This window comes from Pocillopora verrucosa, chromosome 5 (assembly GCF_036669915.1).
Source record: "Pocillopora verrucosa isolate sample1 chromosome 5, ASM3666991v2, whole genome shotgun sequence".
Lineage (NCBI taxonomy): Eukaryota > Metazoa > Cnidaria > Anthozoa > Scleractinia > Pocilloporidae > Pocillopora > Pocillopora verrucosa.
The window spans coordinates 21,770,621-21,790,588 of record NC_089316.1 but is presented as its reverse complement, the minus strand read 5'-3'; the positions used below and the strand labels follow the sequence as shown (position 1 = coordinate 21,790,588).

Here is a 19,968-nt window from a genome sequence, read left to right as displayed (position 1 = left end):
AAATCACCAATAGTTGCTGTACTCATTATGTTATGTATTGAATGTTTTTGATGAAATAAAAAATAACAAAGAGTAGAGAAAACTGGTTTTAATTTCTTATTCATGTTTATCAATAAAAGCTTAACTAAGAAGGGAATGTGAAAAGAAAAAGTATATATCAATTAACTGAGGATAGTGATAAAGAACTCAATTGGTACTAAGCAGAAAAATAGAGAATTGAAAAAAGTGTCCATAATTAGAACTGGCCACCTACAAGAGTGTCCATTAGCAGAGAGTTGACTGTAAAATAAATTAAGATCCTTCATTAATTAACAAATCTATCAGGGACTGTCTCCAAAACTTTACAAATTGTGCCTGGCTTCTTGAATATTTAATTTTCAGCAAAATGAACTCAAGTTAAAAATTTTACAACTGCAATCATTAACCAACATCAAAACTCAGGTATAACATATGTTATTTAACCCTCCACCTTGCAAGAGTGACCAATACAGGAATTCTCCATACAAAATATCAACACAACATCAAGCAGATATTGTAAGTGATAAGAGTAAAAGAAAATATCAGTTAGAGGATTATTAGATGATCCGATACCAAATTCTCCAAACTTACATCATAAGAATGGTATGGCAAACAGTAGGGAGAATTACTGAAGAGATCTTGGGAGTGAAAGGGTCAAGGGAATGAGAGTGTTTACCTAAGAACAAAATAATTCATGTCCCCAAATATGCACTGAATGCATTTGTTGCTTTTTCAAACAAACAAGTAATGGTTAAAAAAAACTCAAGGTTGACTTGCCAAAAAAAAAATCAACAATTTTAAAAACCATGGATCTTTAATATAGGCTACCCTGTCTCAGTGCAATAAAAAAATCCTTACTTCCTTTTCAGGGCTCAATAGTTTGCAAATATCAGAATTAAAAAATGTTGAGGAAAAACTTTCATCTGAAAATATAACTTTCATCTGTTAATCAAAACTATAACAAAATTCTTCAACATGATTGGTTATCTCCAGCCCAATTTGAGCACCCATAGTACAGTGTATGTGTCCTTCTTGTAATTGGACCATATTATAGGACCATTAAAGGGACAATTATCATGTCATGCCTGTGGAAGGGGACAGAATGTGTGATGTGTGCACACTGTTGTCCTGCATTTTGCCGAGTTAATTGTTGTTGTTGTTGTTTTTTATGAAAATGTATAATGGATGTCTATAGTTTCTTTCTCAGATTTTATTATATTGTGATTAATTGATAACAGTCGTCTGATTTGTTAATCAAGAGTATTATTACAAACAGAATTGGACAACAGGAAGTCCTGTGAACAACCATAGCAGAAACCTGGGTGACTATGGTCTATCCATGGTCTTGACGCCAGAGTAATAAGTGATTATTGAATGAGGTTGAGCATGATATCAAAAACTGAATTAAATAATTGTTTTATTATAAATTTTTTAGAGGCATTCAGCTATTTTGAGCATCTCTCTTGGCTTTCAAAAGTTTGAGAACACTAAACTTTAAGGTCTTGGAAACTAGGCAGACATTGATCTCGAGAAGATAAATACAGTATAAGCCTCAGATATTGCATTTTATCATGTCAACTTCACACACTATTGTATATTGATTGAATGCTTTTGACCAATCAGCTTTTTCATTGTAAATCTTATGGATAATGATCAAAATTATTGAATATGTACAGGAAAGTTTTTGTTCTTTTTGCAACCAAGAGACAACTGGCCATTTAATACTGGAATTGAAATTTTTTGGCTTGAAATGCACATTACAAGTATGATGTGGTACTTATACATATTAATGAGAAAGATTGTTAATGAATCACAAAGAACTGAGTTTAAAGGTCTCTAAGAATTTGACTTGTACCTTTTCATTGTCAGAGGTTCGGACTTATACCCCTTTGTAAAACTCAGTCACATAAAAAGATTTGGCCTTTTCACACATCACGAATAATATCAAAGTTTTTTCACGTTTACACATTTGAGACATTTCACATGAAAGTAAGAGACCAAATTCCCTAACTAAATTTTCAATTTTCCTAGTCTTGAACAGTCTTAAGTGACAAATGATGAGAGAATGTCTTATATCATTTGTTCAAGGACCATTAGAGGTCTGTTTTATGACTTCTATTAATCCATGTAAAGTTCATGTCCTGTCACAACCCTGGTCAAAACTTAACCACTACTGTTCGAGAATAATACATTTTTAAAACCATTAAAAAGCTGGGAATTCATCGCGCAAAACAAAATGGTTCACGAATCACGTTTAAATCAGTTCTTCATTCACAGGTCACGTTGAAATAAAAAATATTACTTCACGAGGACCTAAAAAGATCTTATTATTTTTAATCACGATTCAAGAAAAGGAAAACCAATTTAATTCACGATTCACGAGGAAAAAAAAATCGCCCAGTCGTGTTTCACATAAAGAGTATACGGGACCCTCTTGTCAATCAATGAAGCAGACAACGAGCAAGTTTAATTTATTTTATCAAATACCTGACATACCTGCATTTAGATCAAAGCAATCAAGCATCAATTTGGTTTCTTTACAGATTCAAGATATTTTGAGTTCGTTTCTAACTTCTGTCAGATGAAATCAAGTACACTCTATGGAATTAAGCGAGTATTTTGTCATCAGTTCAAACACTTCCATTGCTTAACGCGAAAAACTGAAAACTGAACAACTACCAGACAGAAGGATTAATGATCAGGACTGATTGTCTTCAAGACGATCAGAAACAGTTTGTCCCTTTATTCTTTCCATTCCTGAGAGAATCTTCGATCAAAACTTCCCGTTAAGGCCATCTTAACTGACAATCACTGTTTTCCTTTTCCCTGTTGCTGAGAGTGTGTAACTTTAACTCGTCTCACGCAGAAGGCCGTCTGAAGGCGCCTTTGTTTTACTTTATCAAAATCGTTATGTCTTCGTGCTTTGCATTTGACGAGTGTCGCTAAAGTTGAAATTATATTAGATCAGAAACCCACACACTCAAAATACAAAGGGAAACCAGCGAATACTGGAGATATCAGAAAGCTTGTGTGAACTGACAGAAATGGCGGCAGAAGCACTTCAGGGGAAATGACTTCAGTTCGATCGAGCGGAGAGTGTGAGTTCTTGGCAGAATTATCTTTGTTCGCGTCGCAGAAGTCTGGCGAGGCTACACTTTATAAGTGAGCTAAATTGTTATCTATATGGAACATAATTCTTACCTCTCAGCAGTGTGAACAAATCATGCAGTGAACAAGCGAAAATCCAAATACAGATCGCTGACAATCTAACGTCTCTGCTCAAGTGGACACTCCTTAATTCACACAATTTATTTAACCCCCTCCACAAAATATTTCAGGCTTCTCAAACGTCACGCGACCAACGGCTTGTTTACATTCAGTTACCGTGCCGAAAATAGCACGGTAACTAAATTATGACTGATTATGCAATTGAAGCCATGTGGTTACTCAGTATTTGTCACGCAAGGTACGGCTTCGTTGAATAGTGCTCTCGCTGTGGACGCTGTCCTTCCGTTGACATACTTTGTTTGGTTCTGGATTCTTAAGTAATCTTTGGGCTACCAATTAAAAAAAAAAATCAAAACAGCCTACAAGCTTACATCCCCAAGTGTAACGTTGCGTAAATTGAGTATTTCAGGTCTCCTAATTCTTACACTGTTTAACTCTTACTCAAGTAGCTTTTAGTAACAGATCAAGGACAACAACAAGGTCCTATAATGAAAATGTTATTAATTGTAACAAATGGCTTTTTAATGTAATCGAAATAAGCTTTCAAGGGAGAGTTAATACAAATATGAGGAAAACATAACGTAGTAATATTCTTCAAAGTTGATAAATATTTGAATAAGTGACGAATGTGATAGCCGATAAAGAAACTACTTGCAAACCTAAAAGGACTCGACCAACAATTTCGTTTTGTTTAATACCACGTGCGACGTCGGAATTCTGATGACTTTTCAACGCAGCAGCAATTCATATCGTTCCCCTTATAGGACTGACTTCAGCTGTTTAGATATAATAATATCATCCTGTCAGTCATTCGCGGGCGATGTTCTCCGCACATTTTTTGTCAAATCGAGTAAGAAACTCATCAGGATGCCAGAAAAGTGTGTGCAAGCTCCATAGTAATCTCCTGATAATTATTTTCTGCTTTATTGCGAGTTTCACCGCGACCGTATCTTGAGAAATACCATCGCCAGGTAAGGGACGTCATCATATCTTATCGTTCAAGGAGTTATTTCCACAAATATCTTCATTTGATGTGATATTCGAATCTATCCCTCACTTTTTTAGCTGCCACGGATGGATGCTTTAATTTTGGAGGCAGCTCATTCAATTTCTTCGAAATAAACGGTGTTTGACGCCTTGTCCTCACGTATCCATAACTATATATCATAGTCACAGCTTTCCCGTTCCATAAACAGGAACTTTATCGCTTCCTCGGTGAGTACTTCCAAAATATATCTGTGAAAGGAAAGTTATCGGTTTTACCGAAAGTTCGATTTTTCTCGATGTGGGCACATATATCCCTACCGCTCTTTTTTTGTGTTTAAGCAAAGAACAACTTTTTTTTGCAAGTTGATTATTGCGCAGAAACAGCAATTATTTGTGAACACGCTCTAAAAAAGGAAAGCCCGAGAATCAATAAATAAAGTATTAGCAGAGCTACTAATCACCACTCCGTCGGCAATAGATGGATCTTCGCCGTTTAACTAGGCCGAACTTTGCGAGTTACACCTGCCCAGCGATGCACGATCTGGTAGCCACCATCCTCGGACGATATCGTCGTCACATTCCAACCCTGCTCCGTAATTAATGTTTCTGTCAGCACTGTCCAGAACTTTGTAGTCCGCATACTCTAATTTGAGAAATCAAGAAGAGACAAAGCTTGATGACGTTTGGGCATGCTTTCAGCTCGTTCCTGAATCCCTAGCAACAATGGATAGTTGCTAAGATGGCGACAAATAAAAATTTCTGAGATGTTTCGGTAATTGATAATCAGTTGGATATCTTTGAAGCAGACGATTATCTCTTAGCACCGACCAGCACAAATTTCCACACAGTGGAAGCGCAATCTGCTCAAACTGGTATTTTTGTGAGAATAAGGAAGTGATAAAATATGGTGTTCACGGAGTATTTTGGCCTCCAATTAAGGAACGGTCTGTGGCGAAACTTTTAAGCTTGCACTATCTACATGTTTTCACTGAGACATGTACACATCATCGAACCGCGCCGCTGTTCAATTTATTCAGGATGATGTTATGGTTTCAGATCCAGGCTAGTGTAAGTTCGTGACAAGTGCAAAAGTTGTTCAGCTCTATAACAAAAATATACATGTTTGTCAGAAGTCTTGACCCATAATGCCTAAGTGAAGGACAAGGAGCTGCAAAGAAAGTGAAAGTTGTCCAGTATTGGTCATTATTTTGTTGGTAAGGAAAGCAGGTGCCTCTATGTCGGTGTGTAACTCAGTTGATTTTAATCTAGGGAAGGGGATGAGTGTTGATTGACAAAGAAAAACAAAGAATCAACGACACTATTATAAATTCACGGAAGACGAAGGCAATTGGAATTAATGAGTCACAGATAATAATTTGACGAGATACAAAATTTGTTTGGAGTTAACGTGAAGGTAGTGTTTAAGGGCTCTCAAATAACTACGAGTAAATGGTAGAAAAAGGAAATTAAACAAACAAACAAAAACCAAGAACTAAAACGAAAAAAAATTGTAGAAAAAACAAACAAAAAAAATATGAAAACAAGGAAAAAAATACGAAATCAAGGGAAAAAAGGCAAAAACTAGGTAAAAAATTAAATAAAATGTAAAGGTAAAAAAAATTCCCTAAAATATCGCAACAGGGAAGGGCCATTTATCTCGGTACAGTTTCTGTTATTTTTGCCGCGGGGTAAAACAGGGAAAAGGTTTATCTGAATTTCTCTAAAAGTGCACTGAATTTAGAACTAAAACTAAGCACACATCGCAATATATTACAATATTGCAATAAGTTATACATTGGTGAAACAGGAAGACGACTAGGTGACCGATTCCGAGAACACCTTCGCGACGTAGAATTAAATGACAAGGACGCATCCAAACATGTCGTTAGACACTTCAATCTCCCTAATCATTCTAAACAACATATGGCAGTTTGCGGCCTTTACTTACTTCTAGGCAGTTCGGAGAGCCGCAAAGCGCTAGAACAAAAATATATCTTCCAAATCGGCACTCTTAATCCCCACGGTATCAACGAGCGCTTTTCATTCAACTAATTTATTATTGTTTTCCCGTCACTACAACCCACAATTCCTCCAATCGCTCTGACGAAGGGCTAACGCTCGAAACGTCTGCCTTTTAACTCTTTACGGTGGCTCATTTACGTTTTCAACTCAGTTGTTAACACTAAATTACCTGCTATACTCTCCCATTGACGCAGCACCAGAGTTTTTTTAAAACTTACCCCCCCTTAAAACTAAGCACACATGGTTGGTTATAATATTCTAGTATTTAAATATGTTTAAACTTCCAATTGTGTTCTTGCCCATCGTGGTTCATAGATAAATGCTGACGAGGACGTGCAGCATAGGAGTCGAAAGGTCGTGATCAATACACGACTGATTAGCCTGACTCTTTCATCGTGAGACAAACGATTAAACGTTCATTTATCCTGAGGTATTCTTTTTTTGTTGTTGTCGCTGTCTTGTGTTTTTTTTATAGTACAAACTAGTCAATGAAGCTTGACGTATCTATTTTTCTCAACATTGCTCCTTTTTAATAACATGGAGTTCAAATGAAATGGCTTGGAATGGATCGAGTTTGGGCCAGGCCGCAGTGTTATAGAGCGGCGCGCGGTGTCACGGTGTTTCCCTGAATTTCGGGCTAAGATTTTTAATCTCCCACAAGAAACAGGGTATTTGGCTCACTTTTTTATCTGTCTTTATTTCACAAATTTGATCACTTTTTTATTATTATTATTATTTGTCTTTATTTCACTAAAACACAATAAGTTGCAAATGATTTATTGAGGCTATCACAACTGCTATGGGAATTTAGAGCTTAGCATTGATTTGTGATTTAAAGCTAAACATGGATTCATTGTTAACACGGCCACAGACGAAGAAAAAAAAAATCCTCGAACGACTGGGTTTAAGGGAACAAATGTTGATATCGGACATCAATATACTTAAAACGTAGGCAAGTGTTTGCAACCCTTCGCCTTATTTAACCTTTCAAAAATTTGGCCAACTTTTTTAACTGTCTTTATTTCACAAATTTGATTACTTGTTCATTATAATTATTTGTCTTTATTTCACTAAAGTACAATAAGTTGCAAATGATTCAGTGAGGCTATCACAACTGCTATAGGAATTTAGAACTCAGCGCTTATCTGTGATTTAAGACCAAACGTGGATTCATTGATAACACGGCCACAGGCGAAGAAAAAAAACCCTCGAACGACTGGGTTTAAGGGAACAAAGGTTGATATGGACATCAATATACTTAAAACATAGGCAAGTGTTTGCAACCCTTTGCCTTATTCGTTATTTACATTTAAAAATTTGATCATTTTATTCACCAATTTGCCGGCTGATTAACATTTTCCCCCCTTAATCTGGTTGAATAATGTAAAAGAAATTTCGAATCATAATTTCTTCGAGGAAAAAAATTTTCTGCGAGTTTAAGAACTATGACTACCAATACCACTTTCATTTCACAGCCAGAAAAAGATCCTTGAGGATGAAATGAGTCGAAAATTTGCGGCGTCCACAAGAAAAACGCGCTTTGTATTGTTTTCATTGACAATCTAGTCAGCACCACAGTAGCGCAGGTGACAAGGATGCACTGAAGGCGTACCACTGATGTAATACACAAAATATCCATTGCAATTCCTTACTTGGATGTTGATGGACCAGACGCAGCATCCTCCTGACCAATTAAAGCAGACCTGCCTGGTGACTATACCCTCGCTCACTGTAGGATGAACCCCATTTAACCAACCAGTTGCATGCGTTCCACAGCGGTTGATTGGAACACATGTGGCAGCCATTTTATTCCCGGCTGCTCCCTGGAAACGAAACCAATTTGGACCAAGTGAATTGTCGCATAAAAGAACTCCGGTGAACGTTTCTTTCCTGTTAGCTTCGGTAAGACTTGCAGGATTTTGACATTCTGAGAGAGAAAACAGATAAATGCACAGCTAAAGAGTTACAGTGACGCTACCTCATTGTTGTTTCGGTTCATTTCTTTCATTTTCATTTGTCTCCTTAGTGTTTTACGTTTCTTATATGGATTTTTAAATACTCTTTAGGAGATTTAATCACTTCAACACAGTTCGAAATGATTGACAACATTCTTGTTTCATGCATTTTATCAGTTCATTAATCTGTTATTAAGATATTTTCTCCCCTGATCATATGCGTGGGAACCTCAATTTGAGTAAAATTATCATTCTTATTTTCTTTGCGATAAAATATTTATATGTACGGCTCACGACTCACTCTTCTGAATCATTACCCGCCCTAATTTCTAAAAAATAAAGAAGAGCAATCTTCAGTGAAGCATCTAAAGTCAGACGAAAATATCTGAGATAGTATAAGATGAAAAAAAAATGCTAGACTCTGCAATTGTAAGTAAAATTATTTCACATTACTTGTAAAAGAAAAAAACCACTAACCGGCTGACTGCACATAACAACTTGTTCTTCCATCCCCAACATAACCAAGGTTACAAGAACAGTTGTACGAACCAATAGTGTTAATGCACGTGGCTGTTCCACGAAGGCAAGTGTGAACACCAGCTGTACATTCATCTATATCTGTGAAATACAAAAAGTTATCTGTTCATACAGAACAGTTCATGTAGTAGTCTTTCCTGGGTAAACGATTTTTGTCATCTCCTGATGCAAAACAAGGGAACTAAGATAAAACTGGTTTTAAAAAGTTCAATCCGCAGAAAGACTTTTTTCCCTGGGGGATACAAAAGAAGTTCCTTCGGAATTGATTTTAGATATTTGTCATCTGGAAAAAAAAACTATGTGACTTTGCTTATCTTAGCTATGAAACAATTTTAACATTTGTGCGGTTTTTAAAATATCAAACAACCACATGGATACAAAAACTGTTCTTAGCCATGACAGTTACGTCTGGAGTGGTGGCAAGCTTGCCTCAAACATTATGTTTGATCACAGAATACCAACATTATTAGGAGGTAAAAATTTTATCTCTCATAAATAGAGATCGACTTTGTATTTGCCTTGAGAAGAAATTATGGCTGTGGGTTGTTACATTATTGGATTATCAGCCTTGTATATAAAGACTGCTTGATGCCTATTCAACGAAAAATACGAAAAAAGGGACGCTACTGTAGATGATGAAAGTCGTATGTCCAAAATGAAGGGCTGACTAAGAAAATATGACAAAAGAGATATCAATGGGCAGATGATGTACTCTATAGAACATCAACAGCCCTGTTGAGAGTCATCCTCGGATATACTACTGATAGTCTGTAAGGAAGTCGATCAAGAGGAACATGGTGGAAGAAATCTGAGAGTGAGATGACGAACAAGTACTGAACATGAAGTGAACTTGTACGACGAGCAGTTTATAAAAATTAGCAAAGTTCTCTAACAAGAGGCCTTCTGTGTGTCCCACACAAAAAGAATAAGTAATTTCAAAAGTAATCTATACATAGTGTCCTTACCTACACATTCTTTGCCACTTCTAGTGAAACCAGAATGACAGGAACAGTAATAAGAGCCGTTGGTATTTGTGCAGTTTGCATTAGAGCCACAAATATGGACGTCAGCACTACACTCGTCAACGTCTGATGAGGCAAATCGCGAAAAAATCATAGACAAAGCATTTCATATTTTAAAAAAGTACGCTCTCACAATGAAAGTTCCACATTTGCAAGTTTATTCATGAAACACCTCTGAGACTTCGATACAGATTCAAAGGTTATGGTAGCATCACCTTGTCATTTAATTGTACTTTTTCTTCAAAGCTGACGTTTAGAGCGTTAGCACTTAGTCATTTGCTCTAACGATGACTAAATTACCCTGTTATACTCTCCCACTGGCGTAGCCCAATAGTTTCAGAAACTTTCCCTCCCCCCGAAAACAGTTACCTAAAACGAGAGGTTTCAATACAGCTCAACTTGCCTTCTGTCTCCATATCACACTGAGCAAGTAGGGATTTGCCATTAACAATCGAATTCAACCAATAGCTGCCACTGATTGTGTGACCTTCACTCAACTTGATTTCTCTACATGTCTCCGCAGGTACCTCCGGTATGGAACCGAGAGGGACTGGAAGAAAATATCAGAGGGATCAGAATTAAAAAAGAAATTGGCTGGCTCCATAAGGATGAAGAATAATGTCTCTAAAGAGGGTCTCAATGGGTTTAACCGTTAGCCGTAACACAGCAAAAACAATTTAGCCATTGGGCATAAAAACCAGTAAATTTTAGCAGTTGTCGTAAAAGAGACAGTACATAACGGAAAAAAGAAATGGCTAAAACTTTAAATTTAAGCCGTAAAAAACCATCACCTCAAATAAGCCATTCTAAAGAAAGTGTTCAAAGAAAAATAACAGGAAGAGGAAAAAGCCTACATTATGTATTGTATGTAAAATTACACAAAAAGCTTTTATGATCAGTGAACTGCTGTGCGATGCCAATATGTGCACGGGGATCCGGTCTTCTACTCGAGTGCCTTGCTGGCATATTGGTCCATGTGATACCATGGAATACGCCAACGGTTCTTTCTCTTTTTGTAGTTTAGTCGACTGTAGTTTCTAGAGTATGTTTTAAATAAAACAATAACTCACCCCTATTCTTGTCTCGTGTAAGATAATATCGGAATAAATCTGGCACAAAATGCTCAGGTCTGGCCTTATTGGTGCGGTCATTCAACTCACAGCTATCTTCCCCCATGACGTAGTTCAGGCTCTGACACCTCGCGTCGTCCCTACAAGCATGTAAACACTCCATTGCGCTAGACGTTTTCATCGTCTTAAAATTGTGTCTCATCAACATCATGCCGAAAATGGAATATTCCGTTCCACACTGTTCAGCGGTTGTTGCAGACAGCAGGTGGACGATAAATAAAGATGCAAGGAGAAGAACCATCCTTAGACCAATTCGGCAAATCATTTCACTGCAAATAACATTCGACCAGAAATATAGTCCTTTCGAGTGGCTGATATTTTACAGAATTATGCCAAGAGATGGGGGATTTTTAAAATAGCACTCAAAATCATGTTGTTTCCTATGGCAATTTTTCAATGCAAGTGACGTCATGGTTTCTGACAGGTGTGCACTTCAATTCGCCTGATTGGTGATAACTTCGCGGTCGTCCGATTTTGTTAATCACTCGTGTGATTAGAGACCGAATTGGACTCCACTCGGTCCTATTACCTTTATTAATCGGATAGCAGGTACAGGAAAGGGTTCCCACAAGTGCCTGAGTCGACACAACATCGGTATTTATCGAAGCTAAAGAATAATGATGTCATCCATGATTGAAACTTAAAATAATATAAAATTTAAGCTACAAAATTATGGGTTTACCACATGAAGCTTCCGAAAGTTTTGGGAAAGAAATGATAAAGTGTACCTTGAAGTAACAGTCAAAAGTACTGAGGAGAAGGGAAGAACGTAAATATTTCTCTTAAAATGGTATCGTTAGCGTTTTGCCAATTGAAGCTGTGCAAAGAATATTATATTAAGAGATAAATTTAAGGTGGGGGCGGGGGGAAATGAGAATAGCACCGTTAGAATTATGTTTAGTTGAGTTAAACCAAAATAAAATTCACCTTAACTAGCGATATAACATCGGGTTAATCGGTCTGCAGAAGAAATCACTTCGTAAGCAGAAATGCTTCGAAAGCTTTGACTGCACTGATTGCACTAGCTCCTTTCATTTAAGTCAAAAATTCAACTTCGGTTCCTCAAAAAAAATATTAAACAAATACAAGTAGTCACGACGGCGACGTTCAAAAAAACGTCGTTTACAAAAGGAAACTTTCATTGACCGCATGCACCTTGTTTACATGCACCGACAGCTTCAGATCTCTTGCTCAACACAACTTACACAGGCAACGTTGAGATTGGAGTAGAAAAGTGATTACACTTTCTGTCGATATTCCAGTTTTCAGACATTGCAAATAATTTAACAGTGTTCAATGCAGATTAGACTAAGTTAATAAAGGCCCCATGCAGAGCTATTATAGTTCTGTTCACCTACATAATCCTTTGTTTCGCCGCTTTCCAACTTCCACCGTCACAATTATTTATCTATGACATAACTCAGACACAATTTCGCTCTGATTGGTCAAAAATCCATCGTTCATTTTGCCGGTAAACCCATGGAAGACTGAAACATCTTCTTGTCCGGAGAAATGGCGCCACACGGAATGAATTCCCAGATTTTAATTTGCTTTGGAGGAAACGAAGAGGACGTTTTGAATGCCGAAAACAACGACAAATACTTTATATTTCTCGCATTTATCAAATTGGCTATTAAAATGCTGAATTTCGCCAAAGTGTTCACGGAGAGGGAAAGGTCGAGAGGGAAAAGTTGCCACGTTTTTTCTTCAAGAAAACTGTAGCAACAAACAAACAATTTCATTTAAAAAATTATTGGAGAATTTGTATATCACTCTTTAGTCAAATGGCACAGTTATTCCCATTAGGGACCGAGACTGGTAAACAATTTATAATTTTTCAATTAAACTAGCAAAATGCTAACAAGAAGAACCTGAGCAATGTAAGGTTGTAGATCACTACAGGTCTGACTTTTTCTCAGGCCTTATTTCCACTACTTCTTAAGAAATGTTCATAACTGCGATAATCGCTTTCATTGTTATTTGTTAAAAAACCTCTGTCAGTTCACATATATGGTTTTCCTATATTCACAGTCATTGAAAGGAAGATGTTTCACCGACACATCTTCACTTCAGTTGTTTTAAAAGGCTTCCAAACAAACTTTGAGACATCTTTTGACACCTGTCAATTTAAAAAATGCGTGCACTTTTGAAAAAACAACAGTATGTCTTATCAGCGTAGCAAGCAAACTTGAGCTGGTTGAATATTACAACGAGATTTTCTTCAAATAGCCAAATGATCCAAGGGAGAGTTTCATCCACTTCCAAAACAAGAAATCTTCGCAGATTTTCCTCCGTTCATTTTTGAATGCCAAGGAAATTCACCGTGAGTAAATTCAAATGACTGTTTTGAATTTGCAAAAGTTTTAAACGGCTATGAACATATGAAAGTCATATATTTGAAGTGCGGTTAAACTGGGAACTTGGAACCAACAGTGACCAGCTCCCAGTTGGCTTGTTAGCTCAGTTGGTAGAGCGTTTCACCGGTATCACAAAGATCATGGGTTCAAATCCCGTACAGGCCTGAAATTTTTTCAGGCCTGCTTTTCACTACTGCTTGAGTAGTGTTCATTACTGCGAAGATCGCTTTCATATTGCGAAAGTTTGTTAGTTTATTTGTTGTGATGATGCAATTTATTCCTTTCTTCCTCCGAAAAACTGTAGTTGAATAAGAAACTTACAAGAAATAAGGGGATTTAATGCGGCTTACAGTCATTAAACTTTTTTTTTCTTTTTTGCTTTGTAATTTACGGTAGAAGTATGAGTACAGTTATCACCAAGCAGGCGAATTGAAGTGCACACCTGTCAGTAACTATGACGTCACTCGCATTGAAAAATTAGCATAGGAAACAACATGATTTTGAGTGTAATTTGGTGTTATTAAGTACGAGTAAATTTTCCAAAGACAGTAAAATTGTGCCGTACAAGGTACTACTCTTAACATGCGTAGTCAACTGTACCGCGGGCACTTCAACGCCACGGCTTTGTTCAGTAGTCCAGTGGTCAGTGCACTGGGCTCCGAGTCAGACGACCCGGGTTCTAGTCCTGGCCGAGGCAAGGCGTTGTGCCCTTGAGACGTGCGGGGGCTTTAGGCTTGGCTAAATCTGTATATTACTTAGGCGTGCTGAAATTCAAAATGGCTGCCTCGCGTTCAGCAATCAGTACCTAGAAAGTGACAAACGCGATGGAAAAAAATTCAATTCCGAAGAGCATAAATACTACATTTGAGAGTAATCAAAACAATCGTGACAAAACAAGCGCAAAGCTTCTTTTTTTTTTTTTTCATGAAATGTACTGTTTCTCGATCAGTAGAATATTGTTAATGATTCTAAAAACATGATCGTTGTGCAGGTGTACTCAAAGAAATGCAATTATCCTCGAGTGAGAAATTCCAATTTAATCAGTAACCCAATTCGTTCTCTGTTCAAAGCGTTCAAAGTGCATTGTATCTGCTTCAGATTGAGCGAAACTATCTACAGTAGAAGACGGTTGTTTAGGAAAAAGTGGATGACATAGCTAGTCGTATACCTAAAAAATACCATAAAAATCAAGTGTTTTAAGTTAATATCATCGCGCCTCACCTGCGCGGCCCAAATTAGTGTTACATTCTCAATCTAACAATGATCGAAATCACTTTTGCAATGCTTGTGCAAGATCCGAAGGCTTTCCAGCGCAGTTATGGCTTATTGGTAACATTAGCCATGTTTCTAAGCTAACATATTTCTTCTGATGCTCTGACTAACAAAAGGAATCACTGAGTTCGCTATGCTTGATAACAAACATAAAATAAAATAAAAAAATTTAAAACACAGCGAACGCTATGGCGAAATTATTTAGTGAATGTAAACCTGAAAACGCCAACCTTTCACCGATGAGCAGAATTTGGCCAAGATCTTTCTGTAGAAGTAAATCCCTTTAAAGTTGGATATCTGTTCGCAAAATGAGGTTTTATCTCGATCACAACCGTTACGCATTAACGAGAATTGCAAATGAATGGCTTGAAAAGCTCACAAAGGGTTATAAATAACTAATCTCAATCAATATTTAAGAACGGAATTAAGACAAACAAGTTAGAGAGGTGTCTATTGGGAAATTTTAATTTTATTTTCCTTTTTTTGAAATGTGTGACATTCACCATGATTGGAATTGTAGCTGTAGGTTATCCATCCAAGTTGTTAAGGCAACGTGAAAAATAGAACCGAATATTTCCCACGGAGATTTCAATTTGAGGATGTGAGATCAAAAATTGGTCATAAAATTATTCGCTTTCTTTTATGGATACAAATCCAACTTATGGTAATAGAAGAATTGCAAATGGAGCAAAATCAAATGTGAAGGCTTATGATGTATTATCTATCAAACAAGCATTTCCAATCCCTAATAGTGCTGACAATTATCGATATGATATATAATTTATAAATGGTCCTCGATGCGACATGAAGTCTTTCGTTAAAATTTCTGGAACCGTCACTCGTTAATGGGAGTCTCGACAAATTTTATTTCTTCCAAACAACCAACTAGATAATATTTTTAATATTTTTCGCTTTTTTCAGAGCCGTACTTTCAGGATTCTTAGGGGATTTCTGCCTACTTAGAACGGCTAGGATATATTTTTCTGAAGCACTACTTGATACCGCGGAATAAGACGATGAAATGCTGAATATTTAATTATTGTTCCGTTCGCTTTCAGACTGTGTCACGGACTCCATCAGGGAGTGTTTTGAAACAGACTAAAGGACTTAAAACCTGACGATTGTAGAAAACGAGGCTGCAAACCTACGTGAATGAGGCACATCGTATTGAATTAAATCTTTAACTCCTATCATTGACCAAAATAGAATTTCTTCTCACAATATCCATACAATATCAAGCAGAAAAGTGATGAGAATAAAGAAAAAAGTAAAAACCAGGGGATTATAAATTGATCCAATTCTAAATTCTCCGAACTAACTTTATAACAATTGTATGGCAAACTGTATAGAGAATTAGTTATGAGATCTTGGGAGTGAGAGCGTTAATTTAATCCTGCGGTGTTCACAAAAATTCAATCGGTTTTATGTAAGTATAAGTGTTGTGCGTAGGCCTCTACCAGTTGTGCTCGTAAAATTCTGGAAAGTTTCTCACTGAATGCAAAAAAGTTGCTAAAAATTGCTAAAAATCCAACAGGGTGCTGCCTCATTTTCTTGACATTTTTATAGAAACGTCAATCAAAAGCTTTATTTTTCGTTGTTCAGAATAATTCCTAACATCGGTCACGAAAAAAAAGAAAGTTAAAGGTAGCTTTTAAGAGTCGCTCACAAATATGGGTGAAATTTATGGATATACTCCAAGTCAATAAGCCAGCGAAATGTTGTCAAGTGACGAGCTATGTGTTCAAAGGTTGATGAAAAGTCCAAAAATTTGCATGAATTGAACTTTTCTCCGAAATTGTTGATTTTTATGAGTTTGATATGTGCCGTAAACCTGTATTTTGCTCAAAAATTGCTCAGAAAAGCGAAAATCTTGTTTTACTCGGGAGCTCCGAGACAGAGCGTCGAAAAAGCATTTAGTATCTGTGATGCCAATTATTCCGGTATTCATAGAGTAATTAATTTTTTTTAAACCATTTTGAGAGTAGGGACATGTCACTTTGTATAAGAAAGTAAATTTAATCATTGAAAATAAAACACGTCCTATTGATTTGACAAAAAGACTGAAAACGAGAGAGTTACGTGATTCTGACCTTAGGGACAAATTCTGACAATCTCTACCAACTTCATCAAATTTATGTCTCTCTCATTGCTTAAGTCTATCTTTATTTTTCATTATTTTCACTTTGGACTCATAGCTTGCTTATCTTTACAATTGTCTTCTTTTTCAATAATTAGAGTGTCATTACTTTTTTTTTCATCTTTTTGTTTTCAATCTAAAAGTTCTTTATCCAGCACTGAATAGCTACGCTTTTCAAAATAACAATAGGGAGATTATTACATCTACAAATCAATTCTTCTTCGAAAGCCACGTGCTAATCGTAAATCTGCCCTAGGCGTCCACGTGATAAGCGTGGGTACGTTCTATGTCAACGGCAGCCACATTCTGTGGCGACCATGTCTCGGTATTGGCGCAGGATCACGTGACCGTCTTTCTTAAAGTACATGATTCCCAGCATATCGGTGCTGAAGTTTGTTGCGACGCAGCAGTTAAGCACTACCTTGCCTCCTCCATCCATCCGCTCCGCAGCCAGGGAGCGCACCACGGCATGGTTGCTGAAACTGGCGGCACCAGCAGTCAGGTCACACTTTCCCACACAGTCATAGGCGTTGAACGAGAGCGGTGCGATGAGGAAGTTCCCGAAAGTCTGCTTGGTGTTGATATGCAAGTCACGTCTGGTGCACAGATCAGTGTCGTTGGTAGATGGCCGGGAATTTGTCTTGTTCATACCAATATCTCGACGAAGCCGACTAAAAGAAGCACAAAACACTCTATTTAAGTTCTGTATTTGAAAGTGCGTTCTTATGATCCCCCACCCCACCCCACTCGGTGGCAGCTTGTGGAGAAGTCAGAGGAACTGGGGAGAACAAAAGCTATTCGCAAACTCGCCAGGCCTACAGAAAGATCACTGGTCTATTTTAAATGTGAATAGGGAAGCTGTTTCGTAATTTCCAAGTTATTCTGATGATCTCCCAAAATTCGATTGGATAGTTCAATCTGAACAGGGAAATGTGGTGTGTTTCCGGAATAAAATGTCAATATTTATTCTCATGTCAATATTTATTTGAGGACAAAATTAGTGTCCGACCGAAAGCATGTGAAGAAAGGAAAGAGAAGATTGAGTGAAAGAAGCATTTGCTCACCTCCCCAAGAAAGGATCGTACTCAACTTCCTGAAGCTGCCTACCGTCAGTGTAAACAACCATGAATACTCCATCTGAGTTCCTATTTGTTGTGTTGGAGATCAGAGGTTTTGGAACAGAGTCATCGGCTGAGTGTGACACTACTTTGACCTGAACCTCATGGACTGTGTCAATGGATTGAAACCATTGAACAACGGCTGTCTCGACCATTGGGAACACAATCCAGTTGGGATCTGCTCCTTGAAGTGCAGATTTGGTAATGAGCCTGCCTGTTTTCTTGTCGTAAAGGCCACAACTACCTAGTTTATCATCACTGAAGACCTGTCCAACGATTTTTTGAAAGTTTATCCTGATTTCGGCCTTTTCGACGTGTTCTTTAGGATCAATCCCCTTCACGTCGAAACGGATGAGTTTGGAAGCGGCATCAACTGCAAGTAGAAGTCGAATTGTTTCTGAATTAGGTGTTTGATTTTTTTTTTTTGATTCCAGTTAATTATTGTCATCTTAATTTTTTTTGTGCTTACTAGTTTCACCTTTTGCTTTGTTTTATTGTTCGGTTCAATTTGGGCGCATTCCTTGGGATGTATCCAGCTCGCTTTGAAGCAAGAGACTTGGATTCTATGCATCCACTCACAAAAAATTTGGCAAACAGTTCAGATACGGTAATTGTTTATTAATTGAAATGTATATGTTGGTAAAAGTCAAATTAGATGGTTGAAAATGGATGAAGATTTGATTGAGTGGTTTTAAATATAAGGAAATAGGGATTCAGGAACTGCTACTCTCTCTGAAACCCTTTCGGTCATCAAACAGATGCGTAAATTCCCTTAAAATCATTGAAATAGCACCAAATTTTTAGGGTGATTGCCTTGTTTCCTATCGTAAATGTTCAAGGAACAACGCTTTTAAGAGCATTAATTATTCTGATTTGGTTGCGAACAGAGAAACTGCTTCTAAAATTTAATTCTCCTAACTTGTCGGTTTCACTAATCTAAAATTCTTCGTTAAAAAAAGACAATTATTCATCATACCATTTCCCTGAACGGAGTGGATGATTTCTGAAACTGTGGAATTTGTCGCTTTAACCTGCCCGTCGTCATAGAAATAGTCGTGATAAAGATTCCTAAGAAAGATTTCTGCAGCTCCTCCTGCAGTGAAAACTTTTCCAACTTGAAAACCATGGTTCTTTCCTGTATGGGAATTTGTATTCACTTGAGCCCGCCCGTGATTTTGCGGTCGCCCATTCGAGGGACTCAGTAAGTGTAGCAAAATCAGTAGCATACCGGAGTACGACATACTTTTTTCGGACAGATACATGTTCATAGGGTCCACAGATGATGGAAAATGAACGTGAGTGTCATTCCGTCGGTTATATATGCTCTCAGGGTGATCTTGGCTATTAACTGAAAACTATTTATAATTCATACGTTAATAGATTTAAAGAAATTAGTTTATCTTAAGTGATGGCCGCACTGAGAGGCTGTTTAATGCCGAAACGTTGCTATTTGAGATACTGAGCGCTTTTAACTGAAACTAGAACATCCGAATAAGATCAATATCTGGTTCATAGCAACTGCTTAAATTAGAAATTTGTTGCGTGCACAAGGGTAGGCTTCTGCCGACCCTTGACTGATAGGGAAACCACAGTTACAAAGTTTGCACGTTTGAACGAAAAAAATCGATCTCTGGGCGCTCAGGTGATTATGATTAGAAATCAGCACAACAAGGTAGTGTTTCAGCTAAGATATTTTTGTTCATTTTCCCCGTTTTTATACAAGGAGATCCACCGGAGTAATTTCCGGTTTTTCTTAGCAAGTGTGTCCATTTTAGCACAAACAGGCCTCTGCTCTAGGAACTAAACACGACACTCTACAAGGCAACGAGGATTATTACGTGAATAGGAAAATCTATTAACAGTTTAGCTCGGCAAACGGGAAAACGACCGCTGAGCTCTGCTGAGTGGTGCAAACAAATTATCCGAGAAAACAGCGCTCAGGGAAAAACTGCACGTGATTGTTTCTCGCTCTCCAATTTTTCTGCGCTGCAATTTTTTAACGAAATGTTTAGAAAAACACATGAAAGTATACTTAATTATCTAAACCAGCTCTGCCGTTTACAAAGAAAAGGTTACGTTTTGCATGCTTTGACATTGGATATTGTATTTTCGAACTTATTTTTCCCGGAAATATGGCATTTCAACTCTTCCGTTCTTAAGTTTGACTCAACGTTATCGACTGAGC

General features: G+C 37.3%; 2 protein-coding genes across 3 annotated transcripts; both read right to left on the bottom strand.

Annotated features, from left to right (window-relative positions):
* Positions 1-6,939: 6,939 nt before the first annotated feature.
* On the bottom strand, positions 6,940-14,879 carry LOC131781142 (uromodulin-like). 2 transcript variants are annotated; one of them, XM_066167675.1, is made up of 6 exons: positions 14,759-14,879; positions 10,840-11,168; positions 10,173-10,319; positions 9,713-9,835; positions 8,688-8,828; positions 6,940-8,182 (listed from the first exon to the last, which is right to left on the bottom strand). In XM_066167675.1, exons 2-6 carry the CDS (start codon positions 11,162-11,164, stop codon positions 7,818-7,820), a joined length of 1,101 nt encoding a protein of 366 aa, XP_066023772.1. In that variant the 5' UTR covers positions 11,165-11,168; positions 14,759-14,879; the 3' UTR covers positions 6,940-7,817. The 2 variants fall into 2 exon arrangements, with proteins under 2 accessions (XP_066023772.1, XP_066023773.1); XM_066167676.1 differs by lacking the exon at positions 14,759-14,879 and adding an exon at positions 11,827-12,469.
* Positions 14,880-16,715: 1,836 nt separating this feature from the next.
* On the bottom strand, positions 16,716-19,045 carry LOC136281278 (growth/differentiation factor 6-A-like). Its single transcript, XM_066167677.1, has 3 exons — positions 18,760-19,045; positions 17,730-18,156; positions 16,716-17,336 (listed from the first exon to the last, which is right to left on the bottom strand). Exons 1-3 carry the CDS (start codon positions 19,043-19,045, stop codon positions 16,955-16,957), a joined length of 1,095 nt encoding a protein of 364 aa, XP_066023774.1. The 3' UTR covers positions 16,716-16,954.
* Positions 19,046-19,968: the final 923 nt, after the last annotated feature.

What these genes read in the sequence shown, in the direction of transcription:
- LOC131781142 (XM_066167675.1), bottom strand. Translation starts at nt 11,164, where the DNA reads ATGATTTGCCGAATTGGTCTAAGGATGGTTCTTCTCCTTGCATCTTTA. An exon ending in TACACGAGACAAGAATAGGG is followed by an intron (nt 10,320 to 10,839) that starts GTGAGTTATTGT and finishes ATTTTCTTCCAG; the next exon opens with TCCCTCTCGGTTCCATACCG. An exon ending in TTGTTATGTGCAGTCAGCCG is followed by an intron (nt 8,183 to 8,687) that starts GTTAGTGGTTTT and finishes TTTCTCTCTCAG; the next exon opens with AATGTCAAAATCCTGCAAGT.
- LOC136281278 (XM_066167677.1), bottom strand. Translation starts at nt 19,045, where the DNA reads ATGTATCTGTCCGAAAAAAGTATGTCGTACTCCGGTATGCTACTGATT. An exon ending in CCACTCCGTTCAGGGAAATG is followed by an intron (nt 18,157 to 18,759) that starts GTATGATGAATA and finishes TTCTACTTGCAG; the next exon opens with TTGATGCCGCTTCCAAACTC. An exon ending in TACGATCCTTTCTTGGGGAG is followed by an intron (nt 17,337 to 17,729) that starts GTGAGCAAATGC and finishes TGCTTCTTTTAG; the next exon opens with TCGGCTTCGTCGAGATATTG.